The sequence below is a fragment of the Ursus americanus genome, chromosome 21, assembly GCF_024610735.1.
Source record: "Ursus americanus isolate L20-20 chromosome 21, mUrsAme1.1.p, whole genome shotgun sequence".
Taxonomy (NCBI): domain Eukaryota; kingdom Metazoa; phylum Chordata; class Mammalia; order Carnivora; family Ursidae; genus Ursus; species Ursus americanus.
Window position 1 is genome coordinate 46,913,508 of NC_142147.1, and position 26,791 is coordinate 46,940,298.

Below are 26,791 nucleotides of genomic sequence, written 5' to 3' on the forward strand. Positions count from 1 at the left end.
CTCTGTCAAATAAATAAATAAAATCTTTAAAAAAAAAACTGGTAAATTATGTACCATGGAATTTGAAAAATTATATGAGTCCCTTAACGGTTTAGTCCCCTAATTAAGATGACTCTACATTATCCTATGACAGATAAGATCAAAAGGAATAGGACTCACTGTGTATTCAAAAGCAAAAATTTTTTAAACTAATGAGTATGATCAACCATCTTTGTAGTCGACGTACAACATGCGTCTTGAGGCATAAGCCAGGGAGCAAATACTGGAGACAGCAGTAAAGTGGTTACGTAGTGGAGGTTAAAAGAAATGCTTTGAAGAAAAAAATGCATGGGTGGGGATCATAGCATTATAGCAGTCAAGCCTCTAAGGAGGAAGAGCAGCTTTGGATGCCTTTCCACACGTCTTGGACACCATGGTGATATTTTAAGTGTATTGACTGAAGGGCTTTACTTACAAAGTATATCTAATAGACTCATTTTCATAATCAGTCTTCTGGGCTATATCTTCACAGGATGCCAGATACTGAGATCCATGCTGTCTCCATGTGTGTATCGGTTTGGGGGTTCCCTAACATCAACCTTGAGGTTCTTTGATTTGCTCAGAGGACTCCGAATATAGTTGAATTCAGGACTATATTTCAGTGAAAGAATACAGAGCAAAATCAGTAAAGGGAAAAGGTACGTAGATGTCCTTTTTGTCCTTTTTTAAGTTTAAATTCAATTAGCCAACATATAGTACATGATTAGTTTTTGATGTAGTGTTCAAGGATTCATTAGTTGCGTATAACATCCAGTGCTCATCACATCATATGCCCCCCTTAATGCCCATCACGCAGTTACCCCATCCCTCCACCCACGTCCCTTTCCACAACCCTCAGTTTGTTTCCCAGAGTCAAGAGTCTCATGGTTTTTCTCCCTCTCTGATTTCTTCCCATTCAGTTTTCCCTCCCTTCCCCTATGATCCTCTGTGCTATTCCTTATATTCTACATATGAGTGAAAGGAAACCAGGCGTGATCTTCTAAGAGTCCTCTTCCCACGGTATCAGGACTCGCTCAACTCCAGCATTGAATTGTGGCCACACGTGTGAAATGCCTACAATAGGACTTCATCAGAGACCGGTACCCAGGGTTCTTAGTAAGGGCTGGTCATGTAGGCACCATCTACTTAGCATGTGGCAAAATCCAAGTCTTCAATAGGAAGAGCGGGTGTTCAGAATGAATCACATTGTACAGTGTAGGCACAGTGAACAGCTCTTACCACTAATGTAATGGAGTAAATTCTTCTCAAATCCATGTTCCCTGACACCAGCCAAGTCCAGGCTTGCAAGCAGGCCTTTCTAAGGACCACAGTCTCACAACTGCTATATTAACTTTCCTGCATACTTGATGTACAGAAATCTAGGGCCTATAATTTTTTTTCTCCTTTTAAACTGTCATCAAATACTGGATAAGTCATTGCCAAGGTAATTATTTGTAACAATTCTCACCAGATTAAGCCAAACTTACTCAACTCCTAAAACTGAAAAGACTACAGGTAGGGCTTACACCTGACCTGCATAGCAGGGGTCCTCAAGGTGGTCACAGGTAGTGACAACACCTGAGACTGGCTGGCGTGTGTTCATGGTCATGTCTCCCAAAGTGGGAGGCCTAGATTCTCAACCACACTCAGTAGTAAATTCTTAGATCTGGATCGAGTTCCAGAGCTTTTGTGAGATCATCCAGTTTCAGCTCCCATTTGTCACCACGGACTGCACTTTTCTTACGTGGTCCCTTTGGAGTTCCTTATCTTAGCTTTGAACTTACCTACATTTGATGGGGATTGTTCGAGGTCATCATCCTTTCCCTGTGTTTGAAAAGGAGAGGCTTCCCAAGTTATTGACATCTACCCATATTGGTAGGATAGCCACTTAAGGATCGGAGTCCAGAACCACAATATCTCCTGTTTATTTGACACACTGTGACTGATTCTAAAGTAATCAGTCTCAGAACCTCTGCCTTATCCCTCTGGAGATTGACATTTTGTTACATATGCCATGTCTTACTAAAAACATTTGATTCTCGAGAGATTTGTTTAAAGTATAAATACTTTCATATCTTTTTTTTACTGACAAGAATAATGCCTGGACATTGAAAAGAAGCAGAGCAATACAGGAAAGTCAAGAAAGTGGGAGGTAGTAGGAACTCACCACTATTAATATTTTGATGAGCATGCTTCAGTGTATCTCTGCATACAAGTAAGACTTGTATAGAGTTTTATAAACTAAGAACCTAATGCATACTATTTTCTAATTAGAGTTTTTCACTAAACTGAAACAATTCTAGAAGGTCACTTCAACAAATGGACTTACAACCTCATTTCTAGTGCCTATACAGTATTCTGGTGTACCAACTATCATTTTTTCCTTAACCAGTTTCCTGCTGACAAAGATTTGTGTGGTGGTCAATTTTATGTGGCAACTCACCTTGACTACAGTCCCCAGTTATTCTATCTGTCACAGACCTAGGTTTTAGGAAGGTACTTTGTAGATGTGATTAAAGTCCTGAATCAACTGACTTTGAGCAGGGTGTAGTATCCTAGATGATTTGGGTTGGCCTGATTTAACAAGTTGAAAGTCCTTAAGAGCAGAGCTGAAACTTCCCTGTAAGAGACCATTATTCTGCCTGTTGGTAGCATCTTTGGTTTGTGGCCGAGAGGTCCGTTTTGGCCTTCTTGATGTCCTGTCCTAGGGATTTTGACTTTGCCAAGCCAGCCCCACAATCTAGTAAGCCAGTTTCTTGGAATAAATCTCTTATATTATTTCCTAATACTTCTTTTTCTTTGGTTGAATCTTTATGAAAAAAGGATTTTTGTTCCAAGAGTGGTTCTAGAGGAACAGAATTTTTTTTAAAGATTTTATTTCATTTATTTGACAGAGAGAGAGCACAAGCAGACAGAGCAGCAGGCAGAGGGAGAGGGAAAAGCAGGCTCCCCGCTGAGCAGAGAGCCCGACATGGGACTCGTTCCCAGGACCCTGGGATCACGACCTGAGCTGAAGGCAGACTTAACCGACTGAGCCACCCAGGCGCCCCTAGAGGAACAAAATATTTTGAATAAATTTTCTGAATTGTGCTTTCTAGAATTGGTTCTTGAATCTTATTAGATTTAAAGGCACTAATAACTCTATTTCCCATGGAAAATAGGGCACTTGCCATGGTGTGACATGGCAAACATATGAAATACACATTTGACACGCCTAAGGAAATAACTATTGAAGACTTTAGAACATATTGGTCAAACTAACTATGTTGGAGAAAGTGGGGGGAAAAAGAGCACATGGCTTCAAATTCCAGCTCAAGTATTAATGACTTGAAAATTTCAGGTCATTATGCACTGGCTCCTTGACCTTTCCTGTAGTTGTGCATTGAAATAAAGTTGTCACACACCAATTTGAGCAGCCCTGCAGGGCTGCCTCTGCAAGGGAGAGCAGCAGCAGCTGATTCCTGCACATAGCTTTCATGTTTTGTTTGTTTTGTTTTTATCAGAAAAGCAAGGACAGATGCCTGGAAGCGTGGGAAAGAAGTACAAAGGGATGGCAAATATCTTGAAACCATAAAGCAGGCTTGCGTTCTCCCCTACGCATAGGCACGCAGGGAGTCAGTCACGGGATAAGGGAGGAACAGGGTGTTTGGTTTGGCAATTGCCAGGCGCAGGAAGGGGAGACCAAGGGTTACACTCTTTCCTAGCTCCTAACTTACGCCCTGCCCCTGGGGATCATGGGATCCTGCTCCTGCCAGGCCATTGCGTTCAACAGCCTGAGAACAGGAACGCTGCTGATGTTTCGGCTGCTGCCACGGTCACCCCTTAGGGCTTACAATGTATTTTCTAAGAATAACTCTACATTTCCTTGTTGATCTTGGTGTCCCTAGTGAATAAAAAGATGGAAAGTCTACTAAATTATTATTTTATGTACATAGGTGGCAGAGTTTTAGGTCAAGTAAACATAAGTATAACTTGAATCATCAAAACAGAGAGTCAGAGGTCCTAAATCAATTTTAAGACATGGCCAGTTTACAAACCCAGAATCCTTTGGGTGAAGGAGAGGCCAGGTCCTCTTGATGATGGAAGCTTCTGTACTGCAAAAGTGTGGGCTGTTAATCTTTTCTCCAGAGTCCCCCAAGGGGGTCTATGACTATTGTACCAGTGTAACTATGCACTGAGAGGAAATAATCAGACTTTTTTTTTTTTTTTTTTGCAGTGACCGAATCCTTGCTCTACTCAATTGGCACATTGATGATATTGTGCTGATTGGATCTGGTGAGCACGAAGTAGGAATTACCTTAGATGTATTAGCTTGCGTGTCAGAGGGCGGGAATAAATCCCAGAAATATTCAGGGACCTTGCACCTCAAGTAAAATTTCCAGGCATTCAGTGGTGTGGGTGTGTTGAGCTGTCCTTCTAGGTGAAGAATATGTTGCACCTTCCAAGAAAAATGAGTCACAATATCTAGCGGGCCTCTTTGGATTTTAGAGGTCATATATTCCTAATTGGAATGTGCCACTTTGCCTTTTATGAATGACCTGAACACTCTTTGGGCCCAGAACAAGAGAAGGTCCTGCAATAGGTCTTGGCTGCCATGTAAGCTGCCCAGCCCCTTTGCACTTTCCCTATCATCCTGAAGTAATTGGCTTCGGGGTATGGTGAAATGCCATTCGAAGCCTCAGTGATATGGCCAATTAGGTGGCAGTAACTTGTGGCGCTGCACACCGTCCTCCCAGGTGCTGTATGTGCTCTAAATCAGAGTCCAGTATGTAATACTGTTTTACCAGATGTCGGGGGATGTTTCGTTTTTCATTCTCAATCCACTCAATGCAATATCATTCAGCCATCATTTGGAAGGAGGTAGATTTTCAGTGACTGATACTAGAAAATGTTTAGCTTATACTGACTTTAGAGAAAATGGATAGAGAACATGAGACTTCATTTTTATTTTTTTTAAAGATTTTATTTATTTATTTATTTATTTATTTATTTATTTATTTATTTGACAGAGAGACAGCCAGCGAGAGAGGGAACACAAGCAGGGGGAGTGGGAGAGGAAGAAGCAGGCTCATAGCAGAAGAGCCTGATGCGGGGCGATCCCAGAACGCCGGGATCACGCCCTGAGCCGAAGGCAGACGCTTAACCGCTGTGCCACCCAGGCGCCCCCAGACTTCATTTTTAAAAATCAAATATGTATGTTGATAGGTATATGTAAGTTTATGTGGATACAAACATTTGAGACAAACATTTTTTATCTTCAGGGGGAAGGATTCTCGGTGCATTTTTTCTTATTTATTTCATACTATTCTTAGTTTTCAGTAACAGAGGTGTTTTTAAATTGCTAATTATAATAAAGCTATTTTAACCAGCAAATATAAAAGGAAAAAACTCTTAAGGCTAGAACATGCTCCCTCACCTACAGAATCCTCCTCAGTGCTTTGCCATTAAATCATAGGCTTTGGGAATCATAGTAACTCCAGTGTCAAGCTCTGCAGCCGTTCTACTTGCTTTGAGATGGTGGACAATTTTGTAACTTCACTGAAACTTAACGTTTTCACCTCCGAAATAGGGATAATAATTTTCATGAAAAGTTTAAGTGAGGGAAGAGCGGTTTTCCATGAGGACAAGCTTCCACTTTGGCCCTCTTCTGTTGTTTTTCCTACTAAACTTGTGGCACATCAGGGTCGGGCGGGGGCGGGGGGGGGAGCGGCGTAACTTCCTCGCTCCTCACCGCCTCTCCCAGATAATTCTACCCCACGATTATACTAACCACCATCCTCCTTTCAATCATCTAGTGTCGCCTAAGGCATCATTTCCCGTTAATTTCCTGAAGATCGTATCTCCTCACCGGTTCCCTTTGGAGAAAGGGAGGCGTTTCGAATTGCGAAGTTGTAATCATGGAATAATTCCGTTGAGGACTCAGGCAGAGGTAACGCAGACTCTTAATGTAGAAACCCGTATGACCACCAAGAAGTCGGGACTATGTGATTCTTTCCATTCTGGCATTTCTGGAAGTATAGATAAGGAGCTCCCAATTAGCCACAACACTTGTTTTGGAGCGTGAGACTAAGAATGTTTTGCCTTCAGCATTCTGGGAGGTGTAGTCCAGACGCTCTGTGTGGTGGCGTGCACTTCCGCTCCGGAAGGCAGGTCTAGTGCATTCTGGGAGGTGCAGTCCAGACCATCTGTGTGGTGGCGTGCACTTCCGCTCAGGAAGGTGCGTCTTGTGCGTTCTGGGAAGTGTAGTCCAGGAGTTCCGTGGTCTCACTGGCACTTCCGTTGGGAGAGTGTGAGGTTGCTCCTGAATTTTCTTTGGGAGGTGCGTCAGTTCCGCCTCTCCTGGCGCTTCCAAACTTCCTGGATCTGTGCTTGGAACCTGCGGCGACCGGGCGATTTAGGGGAAAAGAAGCCTGGGCCGAGTACGCAGGTACGGAGGGGGTAGGGCATTGGTGTCCATCTCTGGGGGAGTCTCTGTGTTCAGGGTGGTTTGCGAGTCCTCGAGTGGGGAGGGGTGGGGTCACCTATCTCCTGGTTTGAGAGTTTCTGCGTGTCTCAGCTCGCCCAGTGTCTGCCTCCCGACACCCACGGGTGCTTCTGCTTCCTGGTGTTGGGGAATTGAAAGAAGTGGTGAAAACTGCCTCCATTTTGACCCCAAACTTTCTAGTTGGCTTCTTTCCAGCTTGTGTCTTGGCTCGGGTGGAAGGCCCCCCGAGGGCAAAGCATCCCCTGGTGGGAACCAAAACTACTATAAGGACTGTTCTGAGCCAGGAAGGCCCCACCCGTGATTGAGACAGTGATCATTTGACCTTCACTGCCCACCTGCCATTACCCCACATTTTCCTTGTATAAACTTGGAAGTATTTTCAGTACTTCGAAGACAGTCTTTGAGCTGTTTGTCTGCAGTCTTTTTGGTGTTGGCCTCACTGAAATAAATTCCTTTCTTATTTCGCCACCACTCGTTTCTCTGTGGATTTTGTCGGGGGCAAGAGGCCGAGTCTGATCTGTTTGGGAATCCCAGAGCCAGGTGCGCCCCACACCCCTGCCTGCCAGCTATAGTGATAGAAATAAAAATCTCAAAACTCTTTCTGGCACCTGGTGAATGGTGACCTTTCTTCGTATTAATTTCCGGAGGAGCAATCAGGCCCCTGGGTTAGGGTCGGATATCCCACTGCAGAACCTTTACTCTTCTCTGATTCCTGCATGATGCTGGATAATCCCAGGCCCCTTATAATCTGTCTTTTAGGAAGGTGAGGGTGTAACAGAACCAACGTGAGTTCCCTCCTTGGTGAGTCAGAAACTGTACCAGGTTGAATCGTTGCACAAAGAAAGCTTATTTGCAGCAAATAAGGAGATCACAGGGAATGGCTTCCAAAGCTGTGACTCCCACAAAAGAGGGTGAATGGGTTCCTTTTATTTAGGATTAGGAGGGATATTTAGATAGGGAAGTTTTGTCATCCTACGTAGAGGCGGGCATAAGGCGGAGGGTGTGCCTTAAGGAAACATGCCTATACATACACTGTATGTTACGTAAATTAGGCTGAACCCCCCCCCCCCCGGCCTTGGGCAGAGATTTTGGTATTATAATGAGGTAAAGGAAATAGATCATTCCAGAAGTCACACATGGTCCTTCTGTGCAAGCATGAGTCGGGCTCAAAAGGTCTGGGTGGTCTGGGCCTGTGGCAGGTCTTGGCAGTTGTCATCACCCAAGGCGTGGTTTTGGGTTTCACTTGCCTGAGTTAAGAGGTAAGCTAGAAGGGGCACCTGGGTGGCTCAGTTGTTAAGCGTCTGCCTTCGGCTCAGGGCATGATCCCAGAGTCCTGGGATCGAGCCCCACATCAGGCTCCTCCGCTATGAGCCTGCTTCTTCCTCTCCCACTCCCCCTGCCTGTGTTCCCTCTCTCGGTGGCTGTCTCTCTGTCAAATAAATAAACAAAATCTTAAAAAAAAAAAGAGGTAAGCTAGAAAGAAGAGCTTAAGGAAAAATGTAAGACAAAGATTAATGAGTACAAGCAGGTGGGCGGTAAACGTCAGGTCTTGGGGTCTAGTTGGCGACAAGGGTTGCTTCCGGACTGCATGGAGGGGAGGGGAGGTTTTAACTTTTATTGAGGATGGTGACACGATCATGGCATTTCATAACATCTTTTCTTTCCCCCGCCTGACTTCTCATAAAGGGCTGCACAGAGGTGGAAGGCGCGACTCCTTGGCTGCTGACAGCAAGGTTCCACGTGAGTGGGATTTGGCGGTTCTCTTTTACAGCAATGTTCATGTCAATCGGATGATGTATAAGATGTGTAACCGGGTATGGACATTAATGATCATTAGTCCTTAATTGTTGGCCTCAGTGATAGCGGTTTTACACAAATAAATACATTTTGCCACACCATAGCTCCGTGAAGAAATTCTGCTCTCTTTTTCTATTCTATAAAATGAGATTGAGACCCACGGAGCATAAATTATTTGCCCATCGTCCCCACCAGGTAAGAGCTTGAGCTGGGTTTGGGATGAAGGGAGTCTGAGTCCAGACTCCGGTTCCTAATCTCTTGGATATGTTCTCCTTAAACCATAGGAACTAGTGGGAATCAGACCCCAGGTAGTTAGCGCTTGATTCTGGAGGACCTGAAAAGCAAGGCTAATGGGCTTCGACTTTTCTGAGTTTTTTCAAACATCGTCAACTATTTTGTTTCACTTATTATTGATAATATGTTTTGTTCTTCTGGAACCATGGGGGAAAATTCAGAAAATACAGAAATATGAGGGGAAAATTTTTTTAAATTACCCATTAATCCACAGTGTAAAGAGCAACCGTGAAGCTTTCAGTGCATTTCTGTTTGGTGGTTCTTTGTGTATATTTGTATGTTTGTTTATAAACATTTTACAAAATTATCATATATTTATTTGTGTTTTTCCCCTGGTGTATTTTAACTATGGACAATTTTTTTAAGATTTTATTTTATTCTTTATTATTTTTTATTATAATTTCTTTTTTTTTAATTTCTTTTTTTTTATATTCAGTTAGCCAGCTTATAGTACGTCATAAGTTTTTGCGGTGGCGTTCAATGATTCATTAGTTGCGTATAACACCCAGTGCTCATGCCAACGCGTGCCCTCCTTAATACCCATCACCCTGTTACCCCATCCCCCCACCCTCTTTATTTTTTTTTTAAGAAGATTTATTTATTTATTTATTTGAGAGGGGGGAGAGAGCATGTGGACGTGCATGCTCATGCAGGGGATGGGGCAGAGGGAAGAGTGAGTCTTTAGCAGACGTCCTGCTGAGCACGGAGCCTCATGCAGGGCTTGATCCCAGGACCCTGAGATCATGACCTGAGCCGAAATCAAGAGTCTGTCACTTACCCGACTGAGCCACCCAGGCACCCCTTAAGATTTTATTTTTAAGTAATCTCTACCCGATGTGGGGCTCGAACTTAAAACCCCAAAATGAAGAGTTGCATGCAGGTGCCCCATAACTATGGAAGTTTTGTTTTGTTTTGTTTTGTTTTTTAAAGATTTTTTATTTATTTATTCGACAGAGATAGAGACAGCCAGCGAGAGAGGGAACACAAGCAGGGGGAGTGGGAGAGGAAGAAGCAGGCTCATAGCGGAAGAGCCTGATGTGGGGCTCGATCCCATAACGCCGGATATGCCGGGATCACGCCCTGAGCCGAAGGCAGACGCTTAACTGCTATGCCACCCAGGCGCCCCATATGGAAGTTTTTAAGCACTACCAAGAAAGAATAAACTAATGAACTTCCATATCATTTCCTGATCATCTTTATCATTCCATTATTACTGTTATTCCTACGATTGTTTCCTGATATTTTAAGACTTTATATAATTAAAAATTTTTCCATTGAAAAGTTACAAAAATAGTATAAGGAATTCTCATATACTGTTTACCCAAATTCCCTCATTGTTTACATTTTGCCTGTTTTGTGGCTCCGTCAGCCGCATAACACCAGGAATATACCTGTGATTCAGTGACAGCTTATTTTAGCTTTCTGAAGGAAGAAAGCCCCACATATGGATATCAGGAAGTATCTTTGGAAGAGGGCTTTAGGAGAGGCTGATTATAGAATGTTAGCACCACTTAGTTGGTAGTATTAGATATTATACTACGTGATAGTGTTATCTATTAAATATTAGATATCTAGCGAGTTACTACTAATAGTCGTTAATACTGTTTCCTATTAGATAATGCTGGAAAACATTATATAACGTCCTGTTATGTAACCCACAGTCTTGTAGTTAATGTTGTACTGTTTTTCATTTAAAGGCCTTGTAACCAGTCTCTTCTCCCCTGTCCCAGTTCAAAGTCCCAATTTTATGCATTGCCTTAAGCTGTATATTTGTTTATAAACATTTTACAAAAAGTTTATCATACTTGATGTTCCTTAATGTGGCATGCATTATCATACTTGATGTTCCTTAATGTGGCATGCATTCCACAACCTTTGTCTTTTTCATTGATGATTTTCTTTTTTAACATTTTGTTTTTCCATGCCCAGTGTGGGGCCTCGAACTTGTGACCTCAAGATCAAGAGCATGCTGTACTCACCAAGCCACGTGCCCCTGTTCCGGAAGCTTTTCTATTTATTTATTTATTTATTTATTTATTTATTTATTTATTTAGATTTTATTTCTTTATTTAGAGAGAGGGAGAATGCGGGTAGGGGGAAGGAGCAGAGGGAGAGAGAGACTCTCTAGCAGACTCCGTGCTCAGTGTGGAGCCCGACAAGGGGCTCAGTCCCATGACCCTGTGGTCGTGACCTGAACCGAAATCAACAGTCGGATGCCCAACGGACTGAGCCATCCAGGCACTGGTTCTTGATGCTTTTATAGAGTGTAGAGGGAAGTGATTTTGGAGAAAGTTCTTCATTTGGGGTGTGTCTGACATGTTTAGGTTTTGTTACGCGTCGTCGGCAGGGGCTCCACGGAAGCATTGAGGCCTCCTTGTCGTTGCAGCATAACAGGGGCCAAAGGATGTTGGTTTGTCCGTGTTTTGGTGAACTCAACTTTGTTGACTAGCTAAGGTGATTTCTATTAGGTTTCTCTCCATTGTAAAGTTACAATTTTTTTAAAAATCAGAATTAATAAAAGTATTCTTATGGGAAGATACACTTCTTAGCGGACATTCTGCTGTGAGGACAAGCTGCCCCTTCTCCCCTATGTTTTCACTCATTCATTCAAATGTAAATATTGTATCAACATGGACTTAGAATCCATAAATTTGTTTTGCTAATTTAAATGACCTGTAGATGGACAAACATTTATGTTTACCAACTTGAGGTATGGAGTAGATATCCTAGAATTCGCCCATTTTAGTTACACAAATCAATGATTTTTTAAAAAGATGTTTTATTCATTTGAGAGAGAGGATTTTTATTTATTGATTTGAGAGAGCGAGCGAGCGAGCAGGGGGTGTGGGGCAGAGGGAGAGGGAGAAGCAGATACCAGGACCCTGGGATCAAGACCTGAGCTGAAGGCAGACGCTTAGCTGACTGAGCCACCCAGGCGCCCCATGAATCACTGATTTTGGTAATCTTGCTGAGTGATGCAGCCATTGCTATAATTCAGTTTAGACTAATTTGGTTTTCCCAGTTGGATTTCTCATGCCCATTTTCTCCCCTAACACCCTGGCGACCTGCTTTCTGTCTCCACAGATTTCTGTCTTCTTTTTTTTTTTTTTAAAGATTTTATTTATTTATTTGACAGAGATAGAGACAGCCAGCGAGAGAGGGAACACAAGCAGGGGGAGTGGGAGAGGAAGAAGCAGGCTCATAGTGGAGGAGCCTGATGTGGGGCCCGATCCCATAACGCTGGGATCACGCCCTGAGCCAAAGGCAGACGCTTAACCGCTGTGCCACCCAGGCGCCCCTAGATTTTTGTCTTCTGGACATTTCACAGAAATAGGATCCGACGGTACTTGACCTTTTGTGACTGGCGTCTTTCACTTTCAGCAGTGTTTACAAGGTTCATCCATGCTGTAGCGTGATCAGTACTCCTCCCTTTTAATTGGCCAGTAGTATTCCATTGTATGGTTTGGCGCATTTGTTCATTCCTGCATAGGTCATAGGTCGACATTTCGGTGGTTTCCATTTTGAGGGCTATTAATGAATAATGCTGCTGTGAGCATGCGTGTGTGGGTTCACAGTCATTCATCCCTGTAAGGGAGCAGCATTCCAGGCCACTTTAATGTCTTTTTTCTGCCTTCCTAGGCGCCCTGCGAGGTGCAGCTCTGCCTTTCTGGGATCTGTGCAACTCGGGACTCTGCACACGCCTGGAAGTAAGAGGACACATGACCATGTTCAAGGTGAGTCAGGCTTGCCTCTCTCACTTCCCAAATTCCATCTCATTACTCAGGTCGTCACACATTTTTCTGGGGACGACTCAAGCAAAGCAACAGGCATTTTGAGGACCTGTTTTGCATCAGGGTCTTACTTTGTCCCTTTTGAATTTACTTTGCATGTATTTTTGGGTTTTGTTTTATTATTATTTATCTTAGGGAGTAAGAAAAATGACTAAAATGAGCGATTCCCCCACTTCATTACTTCTGGGTTGACAAATGAGCTGTTTTAATTTTCTCCTACTCTTATCCTTGTGGGCGTTCATAACTGAATTTGTATTCGTAACATACACCTAATTTTAAATTCTGATTTTCTTCCCTTTAGTGTTACGTAATGTTCATTTTTTACGGTTGCATCCCGTTCCCGTTGAATCGATGCACCTTCCTATCTTTAACTCCTTCCCATTCACAGACACGTCCATGGTTTCAGGATTTTACTGTCTTAAGCAACACTGCGGTGACCACTTTCCGACATAAAACCTTGTCCCCCCAGATCAACTCTGAAAACAGTCTGCCAGCTTTTTGTCCTCACGTTTGATTCGTGCCAGGTGGGCTGGCTTTTAGGTGGACTGTCCAACCACAGGCTCAGCAGAGCCGCTGGAAGTGCCGCTTCACACGGACGTGGCTGCAGGTTTGCACACAGCGAGAGCTGGATTCTGCCTTCCCCCTGCCTCGGGCCTCCTACTGGCCAGTGACTTGCATTCTGTGCATTGGCTCCTCAGAGCGGCTGAGGGAGGAGGTGTCCGTCTTATCTTCATCTTAAACATGTGAATATGAGAGACTGGCTCACATTCACACAAGAAACCAAGGGCAGGAATGTGAGGTATTCTGCTTGAGTGAAAGAGGTAGGAAGACAGAAAGAGTTCATTTCCGGCCCTGGGCCCTGTGGCGTGTGCGTCTGGAGTGCTCTCCTTTTTTTTTTTTTTTTTTAAGGTTTTATTTATTTGTCAGAGAGAGAGGCAGAGCACAAGCAGAGGGAGCGGCAGGGAGAGAGAGAAGCACACTCCCCACTGAGCAGGGAGCCCAGTACGGGACTTGATCCCAGGACCCAGGTTCATGACCTGAGCCGAAGGCAGACGCTTCACCCCGTGAGCCACCCAGGCGTCCCTGGAGCGTTCTTCTGAGAGATGATTTCCACAGGTGCCGCTGTTTCCCGACCCCCGTCTCGGGGTGTGTCTCTTCCTCTGGTCGCTCCCCTTCACTGACCTGCTTGACACTGCAGGCACAAAGACAGCAGTTAGCACAGTCGCTGTATAAAATCTTTAAATTCCTCTGTGGCAAAAGACACCTTACATAGAATTACCAGGAACAGTAACGTGGGGTGAAAATATTTACCACAGAGATGTCGAAAAAGAGACAAAGCCCATCATGGGAAACTTACGCATATGGTAAAGGGAAAACACCCAAAGGCATACAAGGAAGGACATGCACAGCCATGTTAAAAATGAAAAATACAGGGGCGCCTGGGTGGCACAGCGGTTGAGCGTCTGCCTTCGGCTCAGGGCGTGATCCCGGCGATCTGGGATCGAGCCCCACATCAGGCCCTTCTGCTATGAGCCTGCTTCTTCCTCTCCCACTCCCCCTGCTTGTGTTCCCTCTCTCGCTGGCTGTCTCTATCTCTGTCGAATAAATAAATAAAATCTTTAAAAAAAAAATGAAAAATACAAGTACACATCTGAAAAGGGTAGTTCTGGTTTTTTTTTTTAAGATTTTGTTTAATTTGAGGGATAGAGAGTGTGAGCACGAGTAGGGGTGGGGAGGGAAGGAGAGGGAGAAGCAGACTCTCTGCTGAGCAGGGAGCCCAATGTGGGGCTTGATCCTAGGACTCCAGGATCATGACCTGAGCCGAAGGCAGATGCTTAACTGACTGAGCCACCCAGGCGCCCCTGAAAAGGTAGTTCTATTAATTTATAATCAAGTAAGTGGGAGTACTAATACAAATTGTTCTTCCAAGTCAGATGACCAAAACCATGAAAAAACGTATAACCGGCTCTTGGCCATCGTATGGAGAACCTGGGTTGTCGTATTCTCTTGAAAGATTAGGGAAGTAGGAAAAAGATTGGGAAGAAAAGCTGCCATCCTATGATCGTAATTTTAAATGTGCCTATTGTTGACCTTTTAATTTTCTCCTGCAACTGTTTTCAAGTCATCAGACAGGGCAACAAGATCTACATAGACTGATGTTCTTTGCAGGATGGGTTGTAATGAGAAAAATACATAAAATTCAATACCGTTTGTTCAGAACAGGTAAGGATAGAGGAGCTGTTCCCTGGGAGAACACACGGCCACAAAATGAAACGAAAAAGGTACTGATGCTGGCTGCATGAAGAAATAATACGAATGATAGCAGGTGTTCGTTGGGCAGGCACTTACTGTGCGCCACGCGCTGTTCCAAAGGCTGTAGGTATTCCCTTGTTTAATCCTTGAAAGAACTCCAGCAGGGAAGGACCACACACAGAGAGGCAGCTCAGGCACGCAGGCAGACTTGTGCGAAGGCACACAGCTCATAAAGCCCAGACCCTTGGGAACCACACTGAGGCCTGCTTTTCCAGAACATGATGCCGAATGTTACATGGGGCGAACCACACCGCTGTCCCACAGGGCTACCTGAAGCTTGTGAGTTTGGCACATGTTAAAGCAAAGGGACAGGGTTCGTGGGTGAGACAGGAAGAAGGTAAGTACAAGCAAATATGTTTGGATTGAATCGCAAAATGCTTCTGGGACAATCGGCAGCAGGCACCGAAAAGCAAAACGTGGGTTGTTCGGGATGTGTATTCAGAGCTCTTGGTGGTCACTTGTAAGTAGACTCCATGGAGACACAAAATAAAAATATTAAGGACATCGTCATTGCCACACTTTCTGGTGAAGCTGAGGACAGTCAATGGGTGGCATTGGCAGGGTAGAAGGAGAAGGGCCTGGAAGCCTATGGATGGACTTGAGTCCCTCAGACTCTGAAGCCACTTCCCACCATCCTCTCCTTCTCCTCAGTGCTGTCCCGCTCCCAGTGGCCACTGGCTGCGAGATTGAGGTCGCGTGTGCTTGGTGTTGTAGGAGACGGTGACGTTCAAGGACGTGGCGGTGGTCTTCACGGAGGAGGAGCTGGGGCTGCTGGACCCCGCCCAGAGGAAGCTGTACCGGGACGTGATGCTGGAGAACTTCAGGAACCTGATTTCTGTGGGTGAGCACAGGCGCTCTGGGCCTCAGTGTCAGTTTCCTGGATTGGCTCTGTGTCCTCGTGTGTTCAGGGCTTCCTGGGTCTTGAAATGCTCACCTGCGTTGATGGGGTCCCAGTAGTTTTAATGAAATAAAGTTGAAAATCTCAGTTTGCTGTAACAGCAAAAATCTCCCGCCGATTGTGTGATAGACGTTGGTTAGAAATAGGTTTCTGTCATGCGTATATGTCTGGGTCTTGAAATAGGTCATATTTTTTTAAATGTTTCAAAAACGCTGATAGTGATTAATTGACCAGTATGTGTAGGCATCCAAAGAGCCAGTTATACCTTTCGTGTGTTCATTTTTTAAAAATTTTTTAAAAAAGATTTTTATTTTTTTATTTATTTATTGGGGGGGTGGCAGGAGTGGGGAGGAGGGGCAGAGGGAGAAGCAGACTCCGCTGAGTGGTGAGTCCCGATGCGGGACTCGATCCCAGGACCCCAGGATCATGACCTGAGCCAAAGGGAGATGCTTAACCGACTGAGGCAGCCAGGCGCCCTTGTGTGTTCATTTTAAATATGTGACTTTGCATGTCCACAATGCCCCACCCCTTCAGACATGATATATGCTGCTTAGAGAAAGCAAAAAAGCTTTGGATGATGCTAGGAGCCCACAGAGAAGAGAAATCGGGTTAAGATCCAAGCAGATGGGAGTCCTTGCAGGTGTCTTCCACGTGTCTTACTTCTTTCTGCCCCCTTTGCTGTCACCTGGTCCAAATTGCCAGCCCCCGTCTTGGACCGTTTCAGCCGTCTTTGTACGGCTCGCCTGTTGCCACCCCTCCCCCCTGTATTGTCTGTTCTCCACGTAGCAGCCAGCGTGATCCTTAGGAAGTGTAAGTCAGGGTGCCATTCCTCTGCTTAAAACCCTTTACAGCTTATTTTTCTTTGAGTTAAAGCCTCTTTTTTTTATTTTTTAAAGATTTTATTTATTTGAGAGAGAGAGTGAGAGCACATGCACAAGCAGTAGGGAGAGGGAGAAGCAGACTCCCCTCGGATCAGGGAGCCCCGTTCGGGACTCGATCCCAGGACCCTGAGATCGTGACGTGAGTGGAAGGCAGACGCTTAACCGACTGAGTCACTCTTTAAGAGTTAAAACCTCTAGAAAGAGTCTTCCATGGTGTGCTCCTCTCTCCCACTTCCTCTCTGAACACATCCCCTCTCCGCTTCCTCTTGCTCTGCCCCCTCCACTCGCCCTGCCCCCCCCCCGCCCCCGCCATGTTTCTCAGCCCTGCCAGGGACACGGTAGTGCCCGCCGCCACCGTAACAAATTGCCACACACCTCACGGCTTAGAGCGACACAGACAGACTGCCGTACAGTTCTCTGGGTCAGAGGTGTGGCCTGGTTCTTACTGGCTTCATAGTGTCTGCACAGATGCATTTCTTTTCGGAGGCTCTAGGGGGAATCTGTGTCTTTGCTTTTTCAGCTTCTAGAAGTTACCCCAGGTTTTTAAACTGTGGCACCTTTCCTCCATCCTCACCACCAGCAGCATTGCTTCTCCCTGACCATTCTGCACTCACGTTGCCTTCCTGTGCTCTTCTTCCACCTTGAAGGATCCTCTCGATTGCCATGAGCCCACCCGGATAACAGAGGATAGTCTTAATTCTGTCTGCAACCTTAATTCCCTTTCGCTGTGTAATGTAAAGTATTCTAGGCTCCAAAAATCAGGACATGGATTCTTCAGGAGCCAGTTAATCTGCCTACTACATGTCCTTCTGCCTCAGAGCCCTTACTCTCTGGCCAACATACTCTTTTACCCGAAATCCTTCTGTCCCCTCCCTCTCCTCCCTTTTCCCCTCTCTTCCCCTCTCTTCCTTCCCCTCCCACCTGCCTTCCTTCCTTCCTTCCTTCCTTCCTCCCTTCCTCCCTTCGCTCAGTTTCAGTGTCACAAGAAAGACCTTTTCTGACCAACCTAACTAAAACATCACCCCCTCTTTACTCTCCTTGTTCCTCTTTATATTGTGCCTCATATGTTTTTGTTTGCTTGCTCATCTCTTCTCTGGACCCCTGGAGCGTGATCCCCATGCGTGAGGGATTGTGTCCGTTTTGTTCATTGCTCTATCCTCAGTGCCTAGAATCACTGGGGGTGTGGCAGGTGTCTGGAAATACGTGTTGACTTGGTGAATGTGTTAATGGATGGGAGACCCCCATGTCTCCATGGGTCAGGGAGATAACTGTACGTCCTGTGCAAACCAGAGTGAATGAAGGATGTCGCAGAACATTTTTTGTCTTCTGATGAATGCCTACCCAGTTACTTTCTAGTTTACTTACTTTCTTGGGGTGCCCTTGGCATGAATATGTGTTTGGGTGTGTGCACTTGACCTGTGTCCCAGAGAAACTTATAAGCGTTGTAGTTGTGACCATACTGAGTAACACCCTTTGCCTGCGGCTTTCCTGGAATCTTCCATTGGGGTGCATTTTCATTTCTGGGAAGAGTACTTTTGGAACGAGATTTCTGACTCTGATTCTCAGATCTCCCAACAGAGGAGAATGCTCTGTTTCCTACAGCGTCCGACAGTTTCAACCAGGTTGCAGGCTGCCTTCCTCTTGAAGATTTGCCATCTGAAGCCCATTTGCCTCTTTCAGAGCCCCCCCCCCCCCGCCATGTTACTGCCCCTGGGTTTCCCCTTCCTTGTCCTTGAGGGGGAACATGTAAGGTGAGCGTAATAGGAGACACATACCTGAATGCTGCCCGTGTTTCTGGTTCAAAAATATATCATGCTTTTATTTCCTACAAATTTAGTCATTAAACAGATGTTAAAGAATATAGATGTCATACAGTTTTTCCTTGATTTTTTATGAATATTGGGTGTTTTTCAACTAGTGAACATTCTAACCTAGAATCAGGAAACTAATTGTCACATACTCAGAGATGCTCCCTGCTCCCCTCACACAACTACTCTCACTCTTCTTTTTTTTTTTTTTTAAAGATTTATTTATTTGAGCAAGAGAGAGCATGTTTGTGAGCGGTGGGAGGGGCAGAGGGAGAGAGAGAGAATCCTCAAGCAGACTCCCTGCCAAGCACAGAACCTGACACGGGGCTCGATCTCTCAACCCTAAGATCATGACCTGAACCAAATCAAGAGCCAGCTGCTTAACTGTCGGAGCCACCCAGGAGCCCCACACAACTACTCTTTTTAAGGGTCAATTTGTTAAATATAACCATGAACTACATTGCCTACCAAAAAGTACATACTCACCTAAGTAATATTTCCCCAAGATTCTGTTCTTGCAGCTTATCTTTCCGTTTGAACGGTTTGTTTAATTAAGGACTGGGTAACTTCTAGAACCAAAGTTTCCAAGTGTTTTTGAGCACGAGCCATTGTAAGAAACACATCTTTCATTGTAATCGGAACAAACGTTTCATGTGTCGGTTTATATCTGTGATTTTCGTAGGCATTTTATGTAACAACTGTCCTGTTGGCTGTGATGCTTTGACAATTTCTGTCCTGGTTCTTTTTTTCTGAAAGCTTATTATAAGCCTTTAAATCTTTTCAGCTCACTGAAGTATGGGAGTTTCTTAGTTTGAATAATTGTTGTGATGCTGTTTTATCTACATGTCGTGCATCCACAGTTTTTCCACACTCTTATCAGAGAGACAGTCCTAAAGCTTCAGAAGGAACCAGCGATGGGCCCTCCTTCCTTTTCATCCCAGGGATTCTTGCTATCGTTGATTTCTTTCTTTCTTTCTTTCTTTCTTTCTTTCTTTCTTTCTTTCTTTCTTTCTTTCTTTCTTTCTTTTCTTCCTTCCTTCCTTCCTTCCTTCCTTCCTTCCTTCCTTCCTTCCTTTCTTTTTTTCTTTCTCTCTCTCTCTCTCTCTTTTTTAAGATTTTTATTTATTTACTTGAGAGAGAGCACAGAGGGAGAGGGAGAAGCAGACTCCCTGCTGAGCAGAGAGAGCCCAACGCGGCTCTTGATTCCAGGACCCTGAGACCATTACTTGAGCCAAAGGCAGATACTTAACCAACTGAGCCACCCAGGTGCCCCCACCTTTGGCTTTTTTACTATCATCCTGCTTCATGTCCCTCTGGCTCAGCTTGATGCCGCCTGTATAGCTTTTCAGCTTCCCAGCAAAACCAGTGTTCTGTGCCTTTCCTATTTCAAATAACTTTCTTGGAAAAGATATTTTCCTTCTAGGACTTGGCTTAAACTCTCACCAAAATAGTCAAACTGGGATTCATTTATTCATTCAACGTGCATTTGTTGAGTACGCACCATGCTCTGGGCATGGTTCTGGACATTGGTTATAAAGTAGGAGAGTGTAAAAGGTGTTGAGCCTACAGGGTGTAACATGCTTCCCTCCTTGATGCTGCATCATGGTGGGAAAGACATGGAGAACAGCAGATGACGTAGCATGTCACATGGTGCGAGGTGTTGCATGGCACATAGACCAAGAGGGATGGGAGTCACTGGAGGTGAACTGGGTGAGGACAGGATTGAGTATTTTACACTGGGTGGTAAAGGGGCTCGTTGCTGGGCCCCTAAAAATCATGAGGAACCATCCATTCATCTGTCTGGGAAGAGTTCCTGGCAGGATTGAACTCCCACTCTAGGGTTGGCTTTCAGAGTTTATACTGTGACCTCATCTTTTCCTTCTCCCAGGCTCCATCTCTGTTGTTTTCACTTTTTTTCTAGAGATCTGAATTACTGTCAGGTTTTAGAGCGATGTATGTTTTCTGTTCAACTTTATTTCCCTTTTGTCCTCCTGAAGGAAACTTGCCTGTAGAAACTAAAGTTCCACTCTCTGCTTTGGCCGTGTTTTAGTCAGTGTGCCCTTGGGTATTTGCTCCCAAACCCCCAAGTCGTTTTAGACGTTCCAGTCACCTCAACACTGAAGTAACTTTCCAATAAAGTGACCCAAGGCTTATATGGTTATATAGAGGCAGTGTACCACATGTCTACTGGGTTGAAAGAGGGGGCAGCTTTTAACGGACTATTCATACAGGTAGGGGAGTGAATTTCTCTCTCTTTTTTTAAAAGATTTTATTTATTTATTTGGCGGGGGGTGAGAGAGAACAAGAAGGGGAGGGGCAGAGGGGGCCCAACGCGGGGCTCAATCCCAGGACCCTGGGATCATGACCTGAGCCAAAGGCAGATGCTTAACTGAGCCACGCAGGTGCCTCGAATTTCTCTTATAAACTTTTTTCAGTAGTGCTTTCAGAGACTTTTTTAGAGCAATTTTAGGTTCATAGCAAAATTGAGAGGAAGGGGTACAGATCTCCCATATATCCCCTGTCCCCAGGCACGCACAGCCTCTTACATTATCAATATCCCCTGCCAGATAAAACCGATGAAGCTGATTGACACATCATTATCACTAACTCTGTACTTTACATTAGGGTTCACTCTTGGTGTTGTACATCGTACGGACTTGGGCAAATGGATAAAGCCATGTGTCCATCATTATTGTATCATAGAGAATGATTACACTGCCCGTTATCCTCTCTTCTCCACCTTTTCATCCCACCCCTCTAGCCCTTGGCAACCACTGATCTTTTTACTGTGTCCATACTTTTGCCTTTTCAAGAATGCTGTGTAGTTGGAATCATACTTTTCACTTTGGCTTCTCTCCCTTATTCATGTACATTTATGTTTTCTTCATATCATTTCATGGCTTAGTAGCTCATTTCTTTTTAGCACCAAATCATATTCTGTCGTGCGGATGTACCACAGTTAATATGTATCCATTCATCTACTGGAGGACATCTTGATTCCTTCCACGTTTTGTCCTTATGAATAAATCTGCTGTGAACATCTGTGTATAGTTTTCTGTGTGGGCTTAAAATTTCAGCTCTTTTTGGTTAATACCAAATTGTGCAATAGCAGGAGAGTATGATAAGAGTATGTTTCGTTTTGTAAAAAACCACCAAACTCTTCCAAGGTGGCTGTACCATTTTGCATTCCCACCAGGAATGAATGAGAGTTCCTGTTGCTCCACATCCTGGCAGCATTTGATGGTGTCGGTGTTCAGGATTTTGGCCATTCTAGTAAGTGTGTAGGGTGTCTCAGTATTTGGATTGCATTTCCCTGATTACACAAGATGCAGAGCATCTTTTCATATGCTTATTGGCCCATCTCCATATTTTCTTCACTAAGATGTATGTTAAGGTCTTTGGTTCATTTTTTAACCAGGTTCTTTTTTTCCTTATTGTTGAGTTTTTAAAAAACTTAAGCTAATTGAAAAGGTTATTGAAAAAATAATCTACAAGTGTTTAGATAACCTTTGAATAAATATAGAGACTTGGGAATACCAATGGGCTAAACCTTTTAGAAAACATATTTCTGAACTTAAATTATTAGAAGTGGTCAAAAATTTGTAATAGTAGCCAACTCATTTAATGTTTGTCAAAACAGAAAGATAAGATTAAGTGAACATGTGCAGAATTTCCAGGAATACTTTGAATACATAAATATAAATATTTCAAGGCATTTGATATTACGATATATAACACAAACCCCAAGTTTGATTGTTATTGCTTCTCCTGAAGTTCTAGTTGATTCATATTTTATTATCTATAGTAACGTGTCTGTTTCCATAATTTATTAACTACATAACTTTACTATTCAAGATTCTACACTGATTTTCAAATTCAGTGGAAATGGCCATAGGTTAACAGTTTGAATCACATTATCAATTTTTTTTTATTTTTTATTTATTTATATTTTTAAAAGATTTTGTTTATTTATTTGACAGAGATAGAGACAGCCAGCGAGAGAGGGAACACAAGCAGGAGGAGTGGGAGAGGAAGAAACAGGCTCATAGCAGAGGAGCCTGATGTGGGGCTCGATCCCATAACGCTGGGATCACGCCCTGAGCCGAAGGCAGACGCTTAACCGCTGTGCCACCCAGGCGCCCCCACATTATCAATTTTTGAATTAAGTCTTTGACATCTAACTTGTACCTCTCTTAGACTTGGTGTGTACTTGCTTAGTGGATAGGAGCCCCCTGGACCCTCTCTTGGGTTCCATACACATGTAAACCAGAGAATAAGATACACACTGGAAAAGACCAACTGAATAGTCTCTGGATTCATTAAAGTCTCACACTCTCTCCTAATTGTGAAATCTTTAAAACACTGAACAAAGCCTTCAGCTGTCCACATCTCTGCATTCTGTCTTTACAGGAGGAAAGATCCAAAGTAAGATGAAGATGATTTTAGAAGCAGAACCGCCTGAAGAGCTTTCCTGCTGGCGGATCTGGCAACAGATTGCAAGTGACTTAACCAGGTGTCAGGGCTCCATGATAAAGAGTTCTAAGCTCCCCAAAGAAGGTGATTCCCCCCGACAGGTTGGGGCAGAACAGTCTATAACTCACACAGGCCAGAAACCTGACCGGCGTAGTGAATTTAAGAAATATTTCAATGATGCCTCCAGCCTTGATCTTCATCAACAAACACACTCAGGAGTGAAGTCTCATACCTGTCGTGAGTGTGGAAAAAGCTTCTGTTACAGCTCAGCACTTCTTATTCATCAGAGAGTTCATCTGGGAGAGAAACGCTACAAGTGTGAGGAGTGTGGTAAGGAATTCAGTCAGAGCTCATGTCTGCAAACTCATCAAAAAGTTCACACAGTGGAGAAGCCATTCAAATGTGAGAAGTGTGGGAATGGCTTCTGTCGTAGATCAGCACTTAATGTTCATTATAAATTGCACATGGAAGAGAAACCCTATAATTGCGACCAATGTGGAAGGGCCTTCATTCATGCTTCACATCTCCAGGAACATCAGAGAATCCACACTGGGGAGAAACCCTTCAAATGTGATAAATGTGGTAAGAATTTCCGACGTAGATCATCACTTAATAGTCATTGTATGGTCCACACAGGAGAAAAACTGTATAAATGTGAGGAGTGCGGTAAGTGTTTCTTTTGTAGCTCGAATCTTCATATCCATCAGAAGGGCCACACACGAGAGAAACCTTATAAATGTGAGGAGTGTGGGAAGGGCTTCATTCAGCCTTCGCATTTTCGGGCCCATCAGAGAATCCATACTGGAGAGAAACCGTATATATGCAAAGTGTGTGGTAAAGGCTTTACTATGAGTTCAAATCTCCAAGCACATCAGAGAGTCCACACAGGAGAGAAACCATACAAATGTGATGAGTGTGGGAAGAACTTCGGGACAAAAACTCGTTATCAAGTTCATCTGGTAGTCCACACGGGGGAGAGACCCTATAAATGTGAGTTATGTGGGAAGGACTTCAGTCAGAGAGCGTATCTTCAGTCCCATCTGAAGACCCACAGTGTAGAGAAACCTTACAAGTGTGAGGAGTGTGGGCAGGGCTTCAATCAGAGTTCCCGACTTCAGATTCACCAGCTGATCCATACGGGTGAGAAACCACACAAATGTGAAGAGTGTGGGAAGGGATTCAATCGTAGAGCAGATCTCAAAATTCATTGCAGAATCCACACAGGAGAGAAACCATTTAATTGCGAGGAGTGTGGGAAAGTATTCAGGCAGGCCGCAAATCTTCTGGCACATCAGAGAATCCACAGTGGAGAGAAACCATTCAAATGTGAGGAGTGTGGGAAGAGTTTCGGTCGCAGTTCACACCTTCAAGCCCATCAGAAAGTCCACACTGGAGAAAAGCCATACAAATGTGAGGAGTGTGGGAAGGGCTTCAAGTGGAGCTTGAATCTTGACATGCATCAGAGGGTCCACACAGGAGAGAAACCCTACAAGTGTGGGGAGTGTGGTAAGCACTTCAGTCAGGCCTCAAGTCTGAAGGTTCATCAGAGTGTCCACAGTGAAGAGAAACCGTACAAATGTGATGTGTGTGGCAAGGTCTTCCGCCACTCTTCACAGCTGCAGTCTCATCAGCGGGTTCACACAGGGGAGACGCCTTACAAGTGTGAGACGTGTGGTCAGAGCTTCCGTTGGCGATCAAAACTTTCACATCATCGCAAAACCCACGGTGGCAGTACCTTTTATGAAAATAACAAGAGTGGTAAGAACATCAAAGAATCATCGGAAAGAAGTTCTCCAAAATGATGCTTTATAAAACCCTGAATTCTTATCCTCATTGAGTTTCATAAGAGAGAAAATACTTGTGTTAGTTTAGTTGGTATTTAAGCAATAATTGAATATATCTCAGTTCTCACCAGAACACACAGTGGAGAAACCTTGTAAGTGGTGTGGTAAGTCTTTGTTCAGAATCACTTAGGAGGTAGTAATACTTAGGAAGAGAGTTTGGTCTGGCCTTTAACACAAGTATAATGATGGGTATACCAGAGTTGATACCCACTGGAATGTAAGCTCCATGAGGGCAGGAACTTTGCTGCTAAATCTACACAGCCCTCACAGCTGGAGGCATCCTAATTCTGGACTTCCAAGTTCTATTACAAAGCTGTGGTAAAGAATGCTGTATGGTACTGGCACGAAAATAGACATATCGGTCAATAAAACAGAATAGAAAACCCAGAGATGAACCCATAATTATATGGTCAGTTAATCTATAACAAAGCAGGAAAGAATATCCAATGGGAAAAAGAGATTTTTTTTTTCAACAAACGGTGTTGGGAGAACTGGACAGGCACATGCAAAAGAATGAAATTGGACCGCTGTCTTACACCATATGCAAAAATAAATTCAAAATGGATGAAAGACCTAAGTGTGAGACCTGAAACCATAAAAGTCCTTGAAAAAGCACAGGCAGTAATTTCTCTGACATCAGCTGTAGCAGCTTCTTTCTAGGTAGGTCTCCTGAGGCAAACAAAAACAAAAGCAAAAATAAATTATTGGGACTACATCAAACCAAAAAACTTCTGTACAGCAAAGGAAACAATCAAAGGCAACCGACTGAATGGGAGAAGATATTTGCCAATGACATATCTGATAAGGAGTTAGTATCCAAAATATATAAAGAATTTATAAAACTCAACACTCAAAAAATGAATAATCCAATTAAAAAGTAGGCACAAGACATGAATAGACGTTTCTCCCAGAAGAAATCCAGATGGCCAACAGACACATGAAAAGATGCTCAACATCACTTATTATCAGGGAAATACAAATCAAAAGTACAATGAGATAGCACCTCACACCTGTCAGAATGGCTGAAATCAACAACACAAGAAACAACAGGCTTTGGCAAGGATGTGGAGAAAGGGGAACCCTCCTGCACTGTTGATGGGAATGCAAACTGGTGCAGCCACTTGGAAAACAGTATGGAGGTTCCTCAGAAAGTTACAAATAGAACTACCCTATGATCTCTCGATTGTACTACTAGGTATTTACCCAAAGAATACAAAAATACTAATACAAAAGGACACATGCACCCCAGTGTTTATAGCAGCATTACTTACAATAGCCAAACTATGGAAAGAGCCCAACTGTCCATCGTTTGATGAATGGATAAAGAAGATGTGTATATATACAATGGAATATTATTCAGGCATAAAAAAGAATGCAATCTTGCCATTTGCAACAACAGGTGGAGCTAGAGATTATTATGCTGAGTGAAATAAGTCAGTCAAAGACAAATACCATATGATTTCATTCATGTGGAATTTAAGAAGCAAAACAAATGAGCAAAGGGAGAAAAAGAGAGGCAAACCAAGAAACGGACTCTTAAGTATAGAGAACAAACTGATGGTTACCAGAGGGGAGGCGTTTGGGGGGGGCGAATGGGTTACACAGGCGATGGGGATTAAGGAGTGCACTTGTGATGAGCGCTGGGTGATATATGGGATTGTTGAATCACTATATTGTACACCTGAAACTAATACACTGTATGTTAACTAATTGGAATTTAAATAAAAGTTCAAAAAAAATCTACACAACCTTAACATTGACTAGTGCTTGTAGATGTGCTCACTACCTGTATGTTAAATAAACATAGGAAAATTGTACCCAGAGGAAGAAACCCGCAAAATAAAATTAATTCAGGGAAATGAACATTTGTTGAAATGTAGACCACCTGATATTACAATCCACAACGTTAATGTTATTACTGTAGTACAATTGGTTCCTCTCCTCGCACAGCCTCTGTTCTCAAGTTCGGTTCTTACCTGGGCCCCTGTCTGGTTTTCCAAGGATTGTATACAGTGTACACTGTGTAATTTTTGTAATTTTTCTGACAGTACAGACTGAAAAGTTGTTTTTTCTTTTCAACTTTGCAAGGACTGGACTGCATTTCACACAACTAATCTTTTAAATCTATCAGTGTGAAGGCAGGAATTTACTATAACACTTTGAAAGTGTCATAAGTAGTTACCAATAAGA

At 43.6% G+C, this 26,791-nt stretch overlaps 1 protein-coding gene across 6 annotated transcripts; it reads left to right on the top strand.

The window, feature by feature from the left end:
• The first annotated feature begins 6,282 nt into the window (after positions 1-6,282).
• On the top strand, positions 6,283-25,078 carry LOC123804236 (uncharacterized). Of its 6 annotated transcripts, none has more exons than XM_045770652.2 (5): positions 6,283-6,445; positions 8,189-8,242; positions 12,233-12,327; positions 15,412-15,538; positions 22,695-25,078. In XM_045770652.2, exons 3-5 carry the CDS (start codon positions 12,313-12,315, stop codon positions 24,557-24,559), a joined length of 2,007 nt encoding a protein of 668 aa, XP_045626608.2. In that variant the 5' UTR covers positions 6,283-6,445; positions 8,189-8,242; positions 12,233-12,312; the 3' UTR covers positions 24,560-25,078. The 6 variants fall into 6 exon arrangements, with proteins under 6 accessions (XP_045626608.2, XP_045626783.2, XP_045626697.2 ...); XM_045770741.2 differs by having other exon boundaries at positions 6,358-6,445; positions 8,189-8,316; XM_087870849.1 differs by lacking the exon at positions 6,283-6,445 and adding an exon at positions 14,603-14,666 and having other exon boundaries at positions 6,497-8,316.
• Positions 25,079-26,791: the final 1,713 nt, after the last annotated feature.

Excerpts from the sequence above, each read along its gene's own strand:
- LOC123804236 (XM_045816338.2), top strand. The coding sequence starts at position 8,017 with ATGAGTACAAGCAGGTGGGCGGTAAACGTCAGGTCTTGGGGTCTAGTT. Across the intron at positions 8,243-12,232 it reads TGCTGACAGCAAGGTTCCAC|GCGCCCTGCGAGGTGCAGCT; the intron begins GTGAGTGGGATT and ends CTGCCTTCCTAG. Across the intron at positions 12,328-15,411 it reads GACACATGACCATGTTCAAG|GAGACGGTGACGTTCAAGGA; the intron begins GTGAGTCAGGCT and ends TTGGTGTTGTAG.